Consider the following 20091-nt stretch of genomic DNA (forward strand, 5'->3'; position numbering starts at 1 on the left):
TCTTTTTTCCCAAAGCTGTTTAGAACACACCTAAGGAAGTGTTTTGTAAGTCTGCAGCATATGCACATTATACAATATCAAGGTGGTATAAGGGCCTGATCCTCATCTGATGTAGTCAGTGCTGGTACACCAATATACAGAAGCTGAGAGTCTGGCATCAATTGTATAATGTTTTTACAGCTTTGCCACTTGTGAGTAATGTGCCCATCCCAGCTTATGTTGATAAAACCTTTTTACCCCCAAACCACTGTATTCACTTTCTCTTTCTCTACTTTATGTGAATGTGTGTGTTTACCCTTATACCACAACTCACTATACTATATATTTGTGTGTGGGGAATACACTCAGACACATGCACACATCTGCACAATCATAAACAAGTTCTTTTTGAGTTGGGATGAATTTGAACACCTGAACTCCTTACAGTCTGATAATGTACAAGTCTGAAGCCTCAAATCTGAGCCAATCCCTAGGGTTTTGGTTCCAGGCCAGATTCTGGAGAAAGATGCAGGCAAAATCCCTTGAGAAAAGTCATTCTAGCAATATTTTTGCCCAAGATGGTGGGAATTTTATGCGAACTGCTGACCTCATTAATTTTTTTCCATTGGGGTAAAAATCTTAGGAAAATAACAGTGATGCCACTGAGATATTGCTGTTCTCTAACTGTTGGTAGCTGTTCATTAAAAAAAAATACAACCACAGTATGTTACCATTTCTGTAGCTCTTTCCATCTGTGGATCTCAAAGCACAGGGGGAGGTAAGTAGGTGAGGAAATTGAGGCAAAGAGAGGTGAAGTTACTCACAAAGCATTTTTTCTCAAACCAATAAGCATGGAATAACTTTAATCATGGAACATTCTAATTTTCAAAGACTCTGATTAGTATAACAGCTACACAAAAAAACTGGCAGTGAATGTGTTTCTAGGGATTTTGCAAATGGCTGGTTTATACATTTTCTTTAGCAGCCTACACAGTTGGTGATAATTCAGAATTTAATTGAGCCAACATCAAGAATATTGTGACCACATTTAGGGATGGGTGAAATGTTTTGATTACAAGAATTCCATCCCTCAACCAATGCCCTTACCTTTGTCTGCCCCTCAAACTGGTCAAAGAAGGAGATAGGGAGAGTACCCCAACTTAACTTCCTACTCCCTCCTGCCAGTCCCTCCATCAATTGGGTATTAATCATCTCTTGCCACGTACCCTGCCTCATAATCTTCTCCCTTCCACATATATCTTGTTGCAGAGCCCACTTCTTTAGCAACCATTCTATTAGTCCATGATAGTAGCTTAACTTCACTATTACTTGATCTTGGTCATGCAAGGCACTTTGTGGCATGTGATCCTAGGGCATTCTAGATTTGAATTAAGCAGCATCAGGCACTAGCCAAGAAAGTTCTGGGCCTTGCCCCAATTGTGTTAGCTTTTGGAAAGGGGAGAATTGAGTGGAGAAAATCAGGAGATTTACTGCTGACAAGGCAAAGATGGTGGCAGCAGTTAGATCTTGGATCTTCCTTCTTACTGTCCGGAGGTAGCAGAAAGGCCACTGACCTTACCCATCTTCCATCATTGCCTCAAGCATCTTTTCCTACCTATATGGCACACTGGTTGGTGTACAGCTGTGTCTTTGTCTAAGTTTGGAATGTGCCAAATGCAGTGAGGGTACTACTACAGTCTAAATAATAACTAATAATAGATGAAGGTAAATAGTTGAAGGGCTAGAGAAGGACATCCAGGGAATGATGAGAAAGGCAGTCTGAAGTCACATCTGTAATAATAGAATTCTTACAATAATCTTAGACAGTATGTTCCCAGTATGAACCATGACACACAGTGTTACCAGAGCATGTGCTAAGGGACTGGAATTACACATTTCCTGAGATGCTGCAATCCAGTGTAATGCATCTAGTTGGATGGGTCCCACAACTCTGATTTTTAGACATGGAGGATTTCTAGAGAGTGTTAGGAACACTGCTAAAACAGACAATACTACAGAGCTTTCATAAGTGTTTTGTGACTTCAGAGACATCGGAGATGGATTATGAAAGCTGCCAGTGCAAAATGGAAGGTTGTTTTTGAAGAATGATATGTCTTCATCCTGACCCCTTTACCTAACATGCAAGCCAGGAGAAAAGCAATGATGCCAATCCAATAGGCATTCTCAGCAGAGAATATCCAAGTTTCTGTTTTATATCCAGTGATGATAAAGGTTGTTTATAAAGGCAAGGCATTATTGTTTTGAATTGTTGGCAGTACCTCACATCTTTTAAAGTTGAGAGGAGCAAGTCTGACGAGGTTTCCAGCTCCTTGGTCTCAGTTACAAGAGTGGGCTGTTGGAGATCATTTGTGCCTTCTTTGACAATGATCTTGCACTTACTGAATTCCTCTTTGCCTTGTTAGGAAACATTTATTTCCTTGTCTTTAAGTTACTCAGCCTGGCATTTGGATATAATCCAGCGTAGTAGACTGAACTGGTAGAATGTTAAATGCAGTAGGACCTCACTAATCTAAATGTTGCTAATCTCCACACTATTGTTTTTCCAAGGAAAAGTCACTCATCACACTTGTCAGCAAAGATGCAATACAGTAGCAGTGTTTAGTAGCGAGTTCAAGATGTGCATACTTCAAAATTTAGGACTTGTCCATGTGGGAAGTTAGTGTGAAATAAGCTAGTGTGGACTTAAAAGTGTGATAGCTATTCCGCACAACTTCCCGTGTGAGTACTCTTATTCTGTGCTAGAAGTTCCTTTGTGCAGTTTAGCTTAGTCTGCTAAGTAACTGAATGATCTTATTCTTGTAACCCTTGTCCTTCCCTTCTCCATTCCTCTTATTGCTTGTTACTTTCCCTTGTCCTGTTTATATTGTTAACTCTTTGGGCCAGGGAGCATGTTATGCCTTTCTATTTGTTGTGTAAAATGCCTAGCACATTTTTTTTTGGTGCTGTATAAATAATAAATACTAATTATTACTAGTAGTGAGGTTTCTTGTTACAAAGACTTCATTACTTTTGGAAAATAGTGTAAATCTGAAATTTTTCCAGATATTCAGTAATATGCAGAGAAATATGATGACATCAATCTACAGCTGTCAAGGAACATGAACAAAGTGCATTTTATGATGCAGTATCCTTGCTTTTTATTGTTTATTCACTTACCAGCTGATTCATAAAAAATCAGTCATTCACAAGGATTCGCCCATTCATTAGTTCAAATTAGCAAAGTTATATCTTCAATAGATTTTCTGTATGTGAATTTCAGATTGTGTAGCTCCTTTTAGGTGTTCAAGCCGATTTTATTTTTAACCTACTTTCACACACAAGTGTTTTCAAGTATTTCTCTACTTCTCAGAGGAAAGTCTTTAGAAATGATTTTAATAATGGTTTTTCCTAATAACAAGATCAGATTGAATTCTGTTTGTGCTGCTCTATCTATCTGAAAATGCCTCTCCTATCCAGCTACTGAGTCTCCTAAAAACTTTCCTCTTTGCATTAAACAACTAACTGCAAACCATAGTCACCATTTCCTTCCCCCATTACTACATGCTTATATTCTTCCCTTGCTGTAAGTAATCAGCAAGAATAGTAGCATCTTTACTGTTTTTAAATTTCAGCTCCCTTGTTTATTTCTTCTCCTTACATTTTTTTTTGCTTTCTACCTTTAAGATTCTCTGTATTCAGCTCTGTAAAGCATTTTATAAGGCAATGTCCTCTGGAGCATGTTACATAAAATATACATTATATTGTACAGACCTTCCCTGAGGACTGCATCTTGACATGGTGGAAAGGCTTGTGTGATCCAGTGACCCTAAGAGCCATGCCGGGCAGGGAATTTTAACTCCTGGTAGGGCCACCCAAGCTGGACGGGTCAAAGGGTAGTAACCAGATGAAAAGCAGCCCACTGGTCCTCCAGATTGGGGTTGAACAGTAGACAAACAACGTATCCTTGTAAACAAGATGCAGAAAACACAACAAGATAGCCATTCCGCAAAAAGCATGGTAGACAGGGATGGCAGAGCCTTATTGATGACCTCACCAACGTCTAATAGTGTGGGAAGGATTCAGATGCAGATATTGTACTGTGCCCTCAGTACATCTCTTCACACCACCCAGCAGACCTAGCTCTTAAGAAATTATTTTTGAGCTCTTTCAAGTCACCTCCCTGGTTTGGTTTAGGAATGACACTAAAGGATGCGAATACTCTGAATATTGTGAACTGTTATCACTGTTATTATCCTGTAAACACTTCCTCTTTCAACATCCCAGATGGGATATGGTAGATGTTTCCATCCAAGATATGAGCTTTCCCTAACCTCCAGAGATAAGACACCATATCCTAGACATAGACTCCCATTCTGAAGGGGACAATACTCTGTTAAACTGGCATTTCAGAGCCACTTTTCCTGATTTACTCCGCTTTGACATATTTTCCTTTACAGAACTGTCCTGAGGTGCTCAGCACTTTTGAAAATCCTAAAATGGATTTAGAAGTCCATTGGGCTTCTATTTTGAAAATCTTGGCAATGCTTTATATACCTAGTTCTATGACTTGAGAACATTTAGCTCCTAGATCTCACCTAAACCCTGAAGACAGACTGCTAAAGAGAGCTTACTTTTCTGTTAGCCAGTGTATTATCTTACTCCTTTCATTCCATTTTTATAAGGTCTCCGATCAACTTCTCTTCTATGTGTTTTAGGAAATAAATTCTACCGAAGGGTGCAGTGATACTGAACAGCACTGATTTACTAAGAGGGTTGATTAAAATAATTCTAGAGGAACTGTTCATATTAATGAGGTTTCTAAAACTTAAGTATTTGGGATCATAATGTTTTGACAGAGTGTTCTGCAGCACTCTCCATTGAAATCAACAATATGATCATAGGAGATTAAGAGTAATAAGATGGCCTTAGGAAACTAGTATAAAAATAAACCACAACTTTGATAATAAGAGCAGTAAACAGCAAATTGAGGCAGAACTATTCCATTCAAACCCCAGAAAACCAATGACATAAGTGAGACCATTAAAACAAATAGTATAAATGAGCTTGAGACAGCTATAAGAGAGAGATAGGGTGATTGATGGCTCTAGTGACAAGTTGGGGGCCCAGAAGTGGATTAGAGATTGAGTTAAAGGTAACAGTGCTAACACACCTTTTCCTGTCCAGCAGTTCTAATCGTTCTTCCTTCCTGCGAGTTCAACATACAATAGTGTATATAGCAATATTTCCTTACAGTTTTTGGATGGGTAGATCAATGGGTTATTGTCGGCTCTGTTTTTTCAGTAATAAAGTTTAGTTTTATACTGGATGCACGGGGCAAATTCAGGGGTGATGTGTAAACTACCCTTTACATGAACTTAGACTCCCCTAGAGACATTTGTACACCAACTGTTAAATGTCTAAAGGAGTCTAAGTTGGTGTGGCTTGTGTTGGGGAACCAGAAGGAGATGTAAAATGAAGATTACACATTTGTCTCATGAGGATTTCCAGAACAATTACACAAAAGCAAAATAACCCCTCCCAGCAAACCATTAGGGCATAGTTGTGGCATATCTACAACCTTATTTGCAGAAGGTTTTAACACTTGACCTGCAAAATCAACAAAAGAATCACCATCTCCCATCTTAATAAATTGGGTTCTATCTGCACTAATCACATCCTGCAAATACACCAAGTCATCTGTTTCCTTTTTGCTTAGATCTTGCATACTCTTTGGAGGAAGAAGGTCTACTGTTGTCAGCACTCCTGTTAAATTTATTTGCTTTTCTAGTGCAGGGAAGATATGTGTATAACTCTAAAGGTCACATTCTACATTTATTTATTTATTTGATGACTTTTGATTTATAGAAATGTCCCTGTAATCTTTGTGCAAGAAACATGTACAAAATTTACCAGAACAAAAATAAAATGGGAAGGCCTCTCAGAATATTCACTAAGGCCCTGATCTTGCATTTGTTCTCTGTGAGCAGAACCCTACAGTCATGTGAAGCACCACTGAAGTGTAAAGAGCATGTGATGCTCTGTGCAGGATCAGAACCTAAACCCTTGAGCTTTTACTTTCCTTCCTCACTGCTATGTTTCTTGTAACTGGACCATTATTCAGAAGGAATTAATATATATAAAATTACAGTTTAAATTATAGCAGTCAAAGGTTCCAATTCAGCAAGGTGTACTTAAGCATATTCTTTACTTTAAGCAGGTGCTTAAATCTATCTCCCTTCAGGAAAGCAATTAAGCATGTGCTTTAGTCCCATTGATATCACTTGCATGATTAAGAGTTTGCAGGACTGGGTGAAAAAATTGGTGAGATTTAATTTGGCTCGTCAGTCAATTTTTTTAGAAGTATAAATCCCAGGTCAGTCTGAAGCATCAGAAAATTATTTGCTTCCCATTTAAATTTCAGGATAGTATGAAAACAGAATGCAATTTAGCTGATTTTCCTTTCCATTTTATTTCTAAAATAATGGCAATAATCCACCAGCAGTTTTTCTTTAATCCAATTAGAAACTTCCTGTAAACATCAACAGCCTATCTATCTATATCTTAACCTATGGAACAAATTCTAAACATCCTTTATTCCTGAGAGCAGAAAGTAATGCATTGAACAAATATATCTCTTCAAGAAGTTATGAGTTTTACATACAATATGGAACAATCCAGGAGGGGGATACTTTCAGAGCACAAATGGGAATTAAGCACCCAATTTTCAGAGACTGAGTTAGGGCCCTACCTGTCCTTTGTGCCTTTGAAAAATCTGACTCATTGGGTGAAAACAGTCCCATGATGAAGCACTACTGTTGACTCCAGGGGTCAGTAATGCTCACATGCTCAAATGATTAAATTGGCTCATCAGTGGTCATCAGATTTTTTTAAGCTGTTAACTTTATTTATGTCTTAGAGAACTAAGGCTTTTAAAAGTTACATGTTACAAATTCATGGCCAAAATGAAGACATTTGTAAGCATTTCTGATGAAGAAAGAATGCATGTAACAATACGTATAAACTGACTTCATGTTTCACTGGCCATCTAGATTTATTGTCCTTGGTGGTAAATATTGACCTTGGATTTATCTCAGTCAGTGTTTACCTCTTAGGTCAATAAATCTGAGGTTCACCTTAGCCGAAGTCAATATCTGCTCAGTGTTCGGTTTCATTATTAATATAAATATTTTGGTGACCTTTACATGTATTAAGTAGTCTAGTTTTTTAAAGTCTTTCTCTTGATATGCTTATTTCTTTAGGTATATTTTTACACCATCTCCCATATTACTTTGAAATCTGTTAATGCAGAGAATTACTGTCCTTTTTTTCTAAGGGGAGCTCTCAGATTTTTCTGGACATAACAGGTGCTCCATAGTATAATAATATAAAATTGACCACATGGAACACCATTCACTTGTCTGCTAGTAGGGCATAATGGTTACTCCTTTCTCTTCTCTAGTTTCCTTTTTGAGAAATCTTTTCTGTGATATGGTATTTCCTTTTTGCATCTTTTATAGAGTTTAGAGCCAGAAGGCACCATTAGAACATCTAGTCTGTCTTCCTTTATCTCCTGACCATCTTTATCTTATTCATCGAATAAACACTTCTTTCGGCTTTCACAGAAATGAGTCTGGGGGGTTTTTGTTTAGGTTTTAGGTTTAGGTTTAAACCTTTGTGTGTCTGCCTTCTGAATGGTCTTTGGGGGATTTCCCATGTAGTCTCAAACTGAAGCACCTCAGAAGTTTCAAATTCTGCTTTCATGACTCTCTTTGGACTGTCATACACAAGTATTGCCTTTTCTGCCTCTGAATAGGCTGTGGTGTAGCTGGATCTGAGAACTGCATCTGAATATTATCTCAAGCCATTAGATAATGGATGGAGTCCTTTAGTTTCCTTCCTTAGTTTCCTCCTTTCCTTCCCCGGAAAGCTTCCTAGAAGTAAGATGCAAAGTTGACACTGACAGCTCCATGAATCCTCCTTTTTAATCTCATGGGGGGCATGCAAGGGAGAGCATACAAGCCAGAGCCTGAAGTTTCAGAAGCAGCTCCACAGCTACTCAGCAGACTGGAGACAGGATGATTTCCCTTTGGGCCAGCTACTTGAATTGGGTGCTTGGCTCAAGATTGTCCCCATTATTATTGCTGTATTTCAAAACATTTATGTAATACCATAAATTTAATTGACATATCAGAGATAAGGTCTAAGCATATCAAAGATATAGATAAGATACACCCCCCGCCCCCAATCTCCCAAGAGAGTTCAGAGTCTAAAGCAGTGGTTCCCAAACTAGGGGTGCTGTTTGTTCAGGGAAAGCCCCTGGTGAGCCAGGCTGGTTTGTTTACCTGCCGCATCCGCAGGCTCGGCTGATCGCGGCTCCCAGTGGCCGCGGTTTGCCGTTCTCAGCCAATGGAGGCTGCGGGAAGCGGCGCGGGCTGAGGGATGTGCTGGCTGCCCTTCCCGCAGACCCCATTGGCCTGGAGCAGCAAATAGCGGCCAGTGGGAGCCGCAATTGGCCGAACCTGCAGACGCGGCAGGTAAACAAACCAGCCCGGCCCACCAGGGGCTTTCCCTGAACAAACGGCGCCCCTAGTTTGGGAACCACTGGTCTAAAGGCCTGATTCTGCCGACCCATTCTCATGAGATTAGTTCTTATGGTACTACCATGAGTAATGACTGTTCACATAAGTAAAAGATTGTGGGGGCTGGTCCTTTGTGATCACATAAAAATCAGCGTTGACTGTATGAAGATTTTGGGTTATTCATTCTAAAGGTATGTTGGGTTTAAATGGTTTTAGAATGTTGTGCTATGGAAAATTCTGATCCCTGTCACATGGAAAAACATAAACCTAAGCGTATGGATTTATATGAATATTATTTACAGAGACCCAGATACAAGATACATATAGTTTTCTTTTCCTGTTGATTCCTTTAATTGGATTTATTTTAAGCGGGCTTTAGTGCAGAAATTTCTGCTGAACTTCTTTCATATATTCTGGGATTTCACATGAGCACAAATAAAGGCTATTGACCCCTACAATAGCAAATAAAGGCTATTGACCCCTACATTTAAAAAAAATGTGTATTTATGTGATTGGTAGTGCTATATTTAAACAATAGGCAAAATCTTGTTGTGGCCATCTTTTCTTTATCCTAATGTATACCAATCCCTTCTTAATTTGATGGGCACAATATTTTAAAATTGCTTTGTCAAAAGCAATCCAGAGTAATGTATCCAGTTTGGATTTAAGATTCTGTTGAGAGGAATTATACATGATGATTTCAGTATATTCAGAGATAAATGTCAAAGCTGTGTTTGTGTTGAGATAATTTGGCTCAGCAATATATCAAGTCTTCAGCATTTTTTCTTCCGAAAGTTATCATTTGGAGGGATTTGTATGCTACAGGCCATGTAATAGCTGGCTTATATATAAGGCTTGATAGAGCAAGCAAAGCGCTTGGCTGTTTTTCTGTGATGCATACCTTTAAGTCAGATTGAAGAGCAGCTTACTGTTGTCAACGTTTGATTCATAGAGTTGTGTAAATGGGCAAAAAATTCCTTTCTGTCATGCCAGAGGCCAAATTAAACAGAAATCTGTGAACTGGGATGGTTATGTGGTTGTGGGGAAACAACATGGATTGTATAACACATTTCTGTGTGTTTTTGTGATTTGTTTGCATTGAGTTTTGATCCTATTTTATTTAACTCCATAAAATATAATTCTGCCTATTTGTTAAACTGCTGTAAATATGATTACTGCACTAAGGAAAACATGTAGTCAGCAGAGTTAGGCAGAAAAAGTGTGAACACTACATATTGTGCGTAGGCTGAATAAGAATGACTTTAAACATTTCAGTGTTAATGATGTTGTCGTACTAGACTGCCTGCAGAGTTCTCCATATTCCATTTCAAAAAGGTATTTAAAAAATGTCCTACAGATACTCAGTAAGGCATATACAATAGTGCTTTTTTCCCCCTTTCAACGTTAATGAAAGCCCAGCATATTTGAGATTTAAAGGCACTTTGGAAACCTGAATCTTAACGATTGTAGCACTGTGGAAAGGTAGAATACACTAAGGCATCCAGTATCTAAAAATGGTCTTTCTTTTTTAATTTTTGTAGCAGAGTGCAGAAGGAGCAAGATTAGATTTGTGACATGTTTACTAGGCAGATTTTTAAAACACCACAAAATCATAGCAGATTTGTGCTCTGAGGTTAAAAGTACCAGATGTTCCTGCTAGTAATATTTTGGTAGGGCCCTACCAAATTCACAGCTATGAAAAAGTGTCATGGAGGAACAGCTTGTGCTTCTTCATGCTTAACCCCCCATTCCTCCAATCTGTCCAAATACTGAAATACTGACCCTCCTGAAGGACAAAGATGCATATCATCTGATCTTATTGACCTTTATTTTCTAATTGAGCTACTGGAGCTTCGAAAAGGGGAACTCTTTCACTCAAAACTGTTGTTGCACAACACACAAGAAACAAAACCCAGAAGGGACCATCTGAAAAATATGGACCTCTAATTCATTTTGTGAATATAAGTTATTCTGTTCCAGAAGTGCAGGAAATTAGGGGGAGAATATGAAGCTCTAGGGAAAGATAAGGAAAATGGGTGGGTGAATGAGTTTGCACATATCTGTCAGCTACACTGGCTATGCAAATATAAAATCGAGTGGTTGCTGATCTGTGGTTTTGTGACAGTCATGGAAGCAGGACTTTGGAGCTGTGCTCTGGCTTCGCTCCAGCTCCAGGCAAAAACCTGCAGCTCCGTGCTCCAGCTCCGGGCTCCGCTCCGAAGCCTGCATGGAAGGACTCAGGATCCTCAAATTAGTGGATAAATTAGACTCATCCAATTTTAAAGAAAAAACCTGACACTTTTTATAGATAACCTTTATCAGAATATTTTATAATCATTTCACTGATCCAAATATAAATTATAATTGAATCTTAGGTTAGACTAATACATGTTTTTATTGTGCTTAGCTGTTTGGTATCTGCAAGTGTGGTAGTACACAACAGAATGGAAATGATTGAGACAAAATGTGGGAGATGGTTGCAGCCATATGTAACATGCTTGTCAAGAAAGGGAGAGCATGTCAAACATTAGCTGATCAGTTGTAGCATGCGTTTTTCTGACATGATGCTTGCCACAGAAATCTGTACTACTGTCCAATCTCTGGAGGACAGTAACCGCAATTTGATGGAGGATTGCTCTATGGGACAGAGGCTCTCTCTTCCTCTGTGTCTTTACAGAATCAAGCAATTGGTGGCAAACAATAGATAATACAATTAGTTGATGATAACCATGGGAATTTTCTGGCATACAAAACTACTTTGCAGAAAGCTAAAAACAAGAAACTAAAGTAAATTAAATTTAAACTCTGAATCTAGCCAATGTGTCACAATTAACAAACATAACTCAAATTTTGAATACCACACATTGAATGTTTGTGACAAATCCACAGAGTTAAAAAAAAATTGTAAACAATGTTTCTTAGTGAGTATAAGTAGATCTGTACCAATCGCAGTTTGTTCACACACATACTGTGAGTAGAAAAACAGGTTAAATTCTGTCAGTTGTTTGTTTATCTTTAATATTCATAGAAATATCTGGCTGGCAAACAAAAATCATTTATTTTCTATGTAATTTGTCTGTCTCATTAAACAACTTCATCTAACTTTCACCTCAAATGTTAATAAAGTGCCAGCTGAAAACATTAGCAGGGGATGAGGGGGATCTACTTATATCTACTGCACATCCTGAACAATAAGTACAAAGCTAATGCACATAGTACAGTATTGGTTTATGTGTAAATTGTAATTTATCTAGATAGTTATTTAAAATAATGTCCAAGGTTCCTATTACTTTCTTAACATATAGGGTATTTAGCCCATGTAACTGGCTAGTAGTGCATTTTGTACTTAATATTAAATTGAAAACCTCTGGGAATATTTGAAATCCCAATGTATTCTAAAATATTTTCAAAGAATTCCAAGCAAAGTAACAAAATGAAACTGGCAAATAGCAATTAACCATCTTCAGATCTGTCACTTATAAAGAGTGTTAGCCCACCATCTGAATATTGAACTATATCTGATGAATAGTATATAGTAACTCTTCTTACTTAGTTGGAATAGTCCAGAAGAGGGAGCTTGGAATTAAAGAGTAAATATGCTTAAAAGTACATGAAGCATAAGTTGCTTAAATATGGTAACTTTTTATGGTTGCCAATTACCATTAGTGGAACTTGTTTTATATTAAATAAATATAAAAAAGATTTGGTTTTAGGATGTTATAATGTTTTTATATTGGTTTTCTGTCATGGTTTTAAAGCAATTTTCTATTAGAGATTCATTCTAAATATTTTGCTTGTCTTAGACTAGCAAGCAACTTCTCTAAGCATGTTTGATAAAGAAACAAGGAAAGTAGTAAACTCATGATGATGGTTAGATCATAAAAAACCCAAATCCCATATACAGTGCATAGGACCATATTTATCTTTGGTTGAGTCAAATCTATTGACCTCATCCTAGTTACACTAGAGATGAACTTGGCCTACTTTGCCTAAAGTATATGATTTTTCATTCTGATAACACATCCCCGGGATACTTATAGAATGCCGATGTATACAAATACTGGCTTTGACTTTGTTACAATGTCCTTCTGTGCGTCTAATAAAAATGTATTTGGAGCCTTCTCTAAATAAAAGATCCAGTACAGTATGCCTGCAGCCAAAATGAAGCAGTGGTGCATTCTTACAGTATGTAACCTCCATCAATAGAGTGCTGTCACTCTTTATCCGACCTATCAGTTCTCATCCTCAAAGGAAACCTGCACAACACTTTTGAAAGATGAGCCTGGGAGTTTAAATTCATAACTCTGCTAGACACCAAAAATCATGGTCTGAATAAAAACACTGAATTTATGGCTTATTACAACAGTCTGTAAACTAACCCCCCCTTTTTGTCCTATGACTATATGGATGTTAACTAGCCAGTTAGTGTTGCCAACTCTCCAGGATTGTCCTGGAGAGTTGGAATTAAAGATTAATCTTGAATTAAAGATTATGTCAGGTAATGAAACCTCCAGGAATGTGTCCAACCAAAATTGACAACCCTAGGGTCACTTCACCTTAAATGTTCCCTTAGAATATGTGCTAACTACTTACCTTAAACGATCTGTTGGATCTTGTATTTACTTGTGACACTCCTAGTACTTTTCCAGACCTGATGATGAGCTCTGTGCAGCTCGAAAGCTTGTCTCTCTGACCAACAGAAATTGTGACAATAAAAGGTTTTACCTCACCCACCTTGTCTCTCTAATATCCTGAGACCGACACAGCTGCAGCACTGAACAGATCAGCACAAAACTGAAACCTGAACAGATCAGCACAAGACTAAAATAAATGGCAGAAACTGGTGGATCCCTGTACACCTGAGGGAGCAGGAAGACAAACAAGAATAATTAAAGAATAGAATGAAGCCTTATATTTAGATGGTATGCTGCACAGGCCAGGAACCTTCACATTCTATGTGCTCGTAAAGCACTGTCCAAGTCTGCATTGTATGAACATTAATGAGATGAGCTCAGTACTCTGTCTTACAAAAGAAAAAAACAAAATAAGACAAAAATCCTACTATAATACTTGGATATAACAGAATAGGACTAAACGAAGAATTTGAAATGCAGGGTTACCATGGAACACGTTTGCTCAACTCTTAGTATATGAAAACAAGGAGGCTCAACACAACTGAGTAAGAAGTGATACTGGTTTTTACAAGTATTATGCTGAGAGAGTGTTGTAGAGTTTTTATGGAACTATGCCTGATCAGCTTAATATTTTTTCAAACCTACCCTCAATAATATTGATTTTTTTGGTAAAGTGATAAAGGAAGAGAAAGTATGTATAGCACACACACATTGAATGTTTTCTGTTTGCCTACACAATGAAATAATTCTGCTTGAAGTCTGACAATACCTGAAGGTATAACAAGGCTTTTCCATTTGTGTCATGGATTCTCTACAATGTATACATTTTATCTATCTCCATCTTCTTTTTGTGTTATCTACTCACCATAGTAAGGGCTGAAAACAAATCCGACTTTGAAACCGATAAATCACATTCCATAGTTTTGTTGTATAGCCATTGCCATTGTCTGATTTTGAAATGTTTGAAATCCTGTTGTCTCACTTGACTTCAACAAGCTTGTTCTCAATTGTCTATTGCCAGCACTGCGTAACCTACAGTAGACATTGCTTTTTTTCCTTTCTCACTTTCTGTGTTGATTCAAAATAACCTCATTGCAACAGCAAATGAGATTATTTATTTTTACCATTTTTTTTTTCATGATAAAGAAAATCTCTTCGGCCTATCTTCCTGCTGCCTTTCACCTTTTGTTGTGCTTTACACCTGGGCAGGTGGGTGGGAAAGACTACCAAATCAAAATGGTGTAGTGTGTTCTACCCACTTGGCATTCACTGTGCCAGATTCTCTGCTGGTGTAAATGGGTGCAGCTCCAATGACTTCTGTGGAATTTTGCTCACTTACGCCAGCAGAGAAATTGACCCTCTTTGTACAGGGGTAGATACATATATAAGGTGGAAGCCAGCAGAGAAATCAGGCCCTTTGGTCTCAGATCTGACTTCAGTTATTTGCAATCCGCTTGTATGCTTTATGGAAACCCTCGACATGTTAAAACTTGCTGTGAGTCTTTGATATCTGCAACCCTTTAAAAAAATCCTTTAAATTTTGATATTCCGAGACAAGACAGATGGCATTTTTTGATGGAATAGATAGAGATTTCAGGTCTAAACATATTCCTCAGTTTCACCTTGTTGGACTAGTTAATAATCAAACTTTATATTATGTGCAGCTCAGAATCTTTGCTTGTAATTTCATTTACTATTTTAGATTGTATTATCACAAAATTACTAAAAATTAAATCTGCATAACCCTCTGTGGAGTTTATCAGTGGTGGCTGAGTCATAGACTATCAGGGTTGGAAGGGACCTCAGGAGGTCATCTAGTCCAACTCCCTACTCAAACTAGGACCAATCCCCAATTTTTGCTCCAGAGCCCTAAATGGCCTCCTCAAGGATTGAACTCACAAGCCTGGGTTTAGCAGGCCAATGCTCAAACCACTGAGCTATCCCTCCCCCCAGTCCTGTCAGTCTTTCCCTGCAGTGCCAATGGGAGCCTCATGTACATACAGTCCCACCTGCATCAGTGGTTCCAGACCAAAAACTGCCCCCAAAGCCTTCTGATTGGAGCACTGGGTTTGGCTCCAACTGCCGTAGCAATGAGAACTCACCTTTTCAAGAGGTAGCCAGTAGAGACTGTGGAAGAGCCGCAGAATAGACCTAAAGCTTTTCCCCCTGGGGACAGGGGAGTAAAAGGCTGAGGAGAAGCAATATTGACATTAGAGATGAGTGAGCTAGGATGCTTTGAGGGAAATATTGTGTAGGGAGCTGAGACAGCAGTGCTGGGGGAGCCCTTCAGGTGTAGGTGCCTCGATGAAGAGGTACTGGGCATCCCTCTCTCCCTCCACATTTTAGAGGTTGTCCATAAATAACATAACACATTTTTTGGAGATTTTGAAGACCCACCAGCCCCTGTGACACTGAAACAAACATGCAAAATTAAGGACCCACCTACCACCTAATGTGTTACGTAATTTATAGACAGCCCTGTGACTCCAACCACCAATATCCTGAATTGAAAAACCCAAACACAACACCCTACATCCTCATTCCATCACCTAAATAATACACCTAGGAACATTACAAAGGATAAATTTAAAAACAAATAATCCCGTCTGTTAGCAATTCTCCCACACCACACACTGATACACAAAGGCATTTAGTAAAAATCTACCCCATGCACACTAACCATCTACTTCAGCATTCTGTACCGTTAGGGAACTTAGCTGGAGTCAGCATTTGGTGAAGAGGTGGAGAGTGGAGTCATGTGCTGTGGGTGCAGTAGATAGGGAAAGTAATATGGAGATGAAATCATGGTACGGTAGTAGGTTTCAAAGTTTGGGTGAAGATTTAGCTAGTGATTTCCTAGCTTTTTATATCATTGTGTTACCGTGCTGCAGTGTATGCACTTAAACAACCACATACTGTTTTTTTAATAAGAAATTTTGTTTGGAGGAATTTATGTGTATATGTTTAAATATATATAAATAATAGCAACTTGGAAACAAAAATTCAGGTCCCCTCCACACATCTGTTACAATTCTACTACACAGGCAGGGCTGTTTATAACATTATGTTTATGCCTTTCATGGACAAAAGACTGTTGTGAACCATTCTAAAAATAACATGTACACCTTGTAGCAAAAAGAAGAAGGTCAAAATCTGGGCCGTGACCATATTATCTCTTTAGTGAGCTCCACTAGTTTTCCTCAGTTCATCTATTTTTTAAAACCAGCTTTGTTTTCTACACATCACTCCTCCTCAGGTTTTTCTAGCATGAAATTGCATATTGAACATGAAAATATATATTGATAAAAAATTAGTGTTGTATTTTCAAATGCCAGCTTGAACAGATCATGACCAAACTTTTTAACTTAAAATAAAATAATTGGCATGCTCTCTCAGGGTAACAGTTTTTTTTATTTTAGTCTATTTTGTATGTTGTAAATCAAAGTCAGTAAATTATATCTGTTGTTTCAACATCAATTCCAAGTAGCCTAAATTAAATCAAAGGTCAGTTTTGGTGCAATGAAGTTATGAGGTTGGTAGGTTATTAGGCCAAGATTTTCAGAAGGGCTTTGTGAGGTATTGTGTGCCTCTGTTTTTGGGGGGGCCCAACTTGAGACGTGTTAAAAGAGGCTGATTTTCAGAGGGTTAGCAGTAGTTTTTAACCTAGGAGTTTGAAAACATTTTTGATAAAAGGAAGAGATGTTCAGAAATCTGATAACAAACCATTTTGGAGAAGGGTGCAGTGCTATACATAATTTATCAGCCACTATTTGTACAGTTAGTTGTTAAGATATAAATAAAACACAACCTTCAAACAAGAGATAAAAAGCTGACACTGTGCATGGTTATTTCTCTGTATTTAGTCCAAAAATGGTTTCCAAATCTGTTCAGTCACATTTTGTTTTTGATTATTTTTGTCCACGTTCTGATTTCTCTATTTAGTGGCATAATCTTTTGGGGCCTGATCCTCTGAAGCACAAAGTGCCTTCAATGCTAGTGAGAGCTCTCCACATCTTGCAGAAGTGGGCTCTTAGATCTCTGCTTGGGCACAGAAATCGGGGTAACACAGGGAGCCAATTGAGGATCCTTGATCCCATTCTGCCTGGTCCCAGCATAAGATAGAGCTACTGAGAGTACACCACCAGTGGGCACACTGGGGAGGTCCAAGAGAGGCACAATCCTTGCCAGTTCTCTACTAGGTATGGTACAGTTCTGCACTGCCCCCTACACAGGACTGCATGCTCATCATACCATCTAGCCCTAGCAGTGGAAACATACTGACTGCTCAGGAGGAAAGATATGCCCAGCTTGAGTAATGAGTGAACATTTCCTATAACTGCATCTGAGTGGATTGTGGAACTGTTGGACAGGAAACAAGCTCATAATGGGATTTTACAATGTGCATTTCCCATATAAGGGATTGAAATCCACCACAGGTTTGTTACTGACTTCCTGGCTATTTTGCTTAACCTTTTAAATTTCTTCATTGTTTTCACTTATTTGTGATTGAGAGGAATTTGCTCCATTTTATGGGCTAGACGGAGAGTTTATGTCTCACTCTGTGGGAGGGGCAGTACATTGATGCACCACTCCTGGAGAAGCCAGTCACAATTCCTCCCCTTTGCTGGTGGTGCGAAGTGGTTTCCTTCAGCCCTTTACACTGATGAATTGGCGGCGGGAGTGGGGGAATAGTGCAGGCTCCACCCAGTCTTTGCTCCTCATCCTCCACCTGTGTGGGAGAAGAAGCAGTGGTTCTGTGGGGCCTGCTCTCTCCCCAACCTGGGCAGGCAGCCTAAAGTGATTGTGGAGGGTGAGTTATGTCCCTTACTGCCCAGCCTGGCCTTGTAAGGGCAAGTGACAAGCTTGCCCTATATGTTTAAAATCATGGTGCTGTGGAGAGTCTGGGAAAGATGAATTAGTCCAGTGCTCTTCTATAGCTTGAGTGTTTCCATAGCATTGGCCGAATATTCATCACACTAGTAACTCTGCTAAAGTCACTGAGCGTAACTAAAGTCAGAATTTGGCTTCATATATTTACCTCTGCACTGGAAGTGTAATCTCTTGCCAGCTCTTATGCTGTCTTAGTTTAGTCCTTTATATTTCCGAATGCATCCTGCTTTGTGCAATGGGTTTTGCTGGTAAAAATGGAGCCTCATTTTCAAAAGGGGCTGTGCTTCTATTTTGGGTTTCCAACAGCTTCCGTTGTGACACACACTGGGCTGTTTTGAAAATCTGGCCACTTTATGGTGCCTAAAAGGGAACTGAGGTCTTTTGAAAATTCTGGCCTTAGAGAATAAAAAGTATGAGCTGGCTAGTTTGTAGAATGCTTTAATTTAAGAATGGGTCTGTACACATAAATTTTGGAAGTTCTTTCAAAATAGCATGAGTGGGTTGAGTCACTGTCTGACTTAGTTTTAAACTATGGCTCCAACAGAACTAGCTTTTCTGGTGTTTTGCCAGCTGGGGACTCCATGTGCTGCTGCAATTAACCTTTCTCTTTTTCTTTGCAAAATCTGTTAATGAAGGATTAACAAAGCAGAGCGACTTCAGTACTGTTGACTAAATAAGGAAGAAGTTTGACTCAACAATGGCTGTTCATTTTCTTTTATAGTGACATATTTGATGCCATGTTCCCTGTTATGCACATTGCCGGAGAAACGGTCATACAGCAGGGTAAATTTCCACACTTTTTCCCTTACAGATTTGCTCAGATTGTATCATTTATGCCACTCTTTCTGATGTTCAGAAAATTAGGGGGTCAGAGATTTTACCATTTTTGCTCACATGCAGCGACATCTTATTCCACAAGTATCTAAGTATTTATTTATACTGTAAGCTCTTTGGAGCTTGGGAATGCCTTGTTCTGCAGTGACCAGCTCCAAGCATCATGGGGTTCTGGTCCATGGCTGTGGCTGTTAGGTGCTACCACAGTCTAAATAAATAATGATAATACTAATAAAAAAGTGTCCACATTGATTTACATGGGGGCTACCCACGGAGTAAAGTACTACTCAACATGAATAAAGGGGGCGGACTCTAGCACAGAGTAATAAAAGATGGAAAATATTTTCAATGGCCATTGAGAGTGCTCAGCACCTCACTGTATCGTGTTCATAGTTACCAGATTTGGCAACTTACTTGCAAGCTTAGAGCAAGTGAAGCAGGATTTTAGTATCCTGAGGGTATGAAAAGTTTCTAATGTGTTTGCCTTCATTTTAAATAAATCAAAATGGATAAACTAATACAACTGAGAAAAAAATATAAATAATCACCCTTGATATTTCTGTTCATGAGCGAAACGAGGCATGGATGTTGAGGAAATGATTTTCTCTTTAAATAATCAGCTCTGCAAACCTGTGCAGATATGTGTAGAATCAAATATGGGGATTGGAAATTATTTGTATAACCATCCAGCAGACATTGTGAAAACAATAATCATTTATATTTTTGCTTCCAGGTGACGAAGGAGACAACTTCTATGTAATTGATCAAGGAGAAGTGGATGTAAGTTTTAATTAGCCTCCGATTTGGAGTTGCTTCCCCTTCTTATTTATTTTAATCAGACTGTTGCAATATGATGCTCATTCTAAGATTACATAGTAAAATTTCGTGCTCATGAAAAGAATCAGGGGCTCATAGTGGATCACAAGCTAAATATGAGTCAACAGTGTAACGCTGTTGCAAGAAAAGCAAACATCATGCTGGAATGTATTAGCAGGAGTATTGTAAGTAAGACACAAGAAGTAATTCTTCAGCTCTATTCTGTGCTGATTAGGCCTCAACTGGAGTATTGTGTCCAGTTCTGGGTGCCATATTTCAGGAAAGATGTGGACAAACTGGAGAAAGTCCAGAGAAAAGCAACAAAAATGATTAAAGGTCTAGAAAACATGACCTATGAG

The 20091-nt window shown here is 38.6% G+C and overlaps 1 protein-coding gene across 3 annotated transcripts in view; it reads left to right on the plus strand.

Annotated features, from left to right (window-relative positions):
* Positions 1-20091, plus strand: part of PRKAR1B (protein kinase cAMP-dependent type I regulatory subunit beta) — a 118680-nt gene that overhangs the window by 45675 nt on the left and 52914 nt on the right. For all 3 annotated transcript variants that reach the window (XM_073362095.1, XM_073362094.1, XM_073362093.1), the window contains 2 exons: positions 18804-18865; positions 19650-19696. In XM_073362095.1, coding sequence (XP_073218196.1) covers positions 18804-18865; positions 19650-19696 — 109 coding nt within the window. The remainder of the gene's footprint in view (positions 1-18803; positions 18866-19649; positions 19697-20091) is intronic.

This window comes from Lepidochelys kempii, chromosome 10 (genome assembly GCF_965140265.1).
Source record: "Lepidochelys kempii isolate rLepKem1 chromosome 10, rLepKem1.hap2, whole genome shotgun sequence".
Lineage (NCBI taxonomy): Eukaryota > Metazoa > Chordata > Testudines > Cheloniidae > Lepidochelys > Lepidochelys kempii.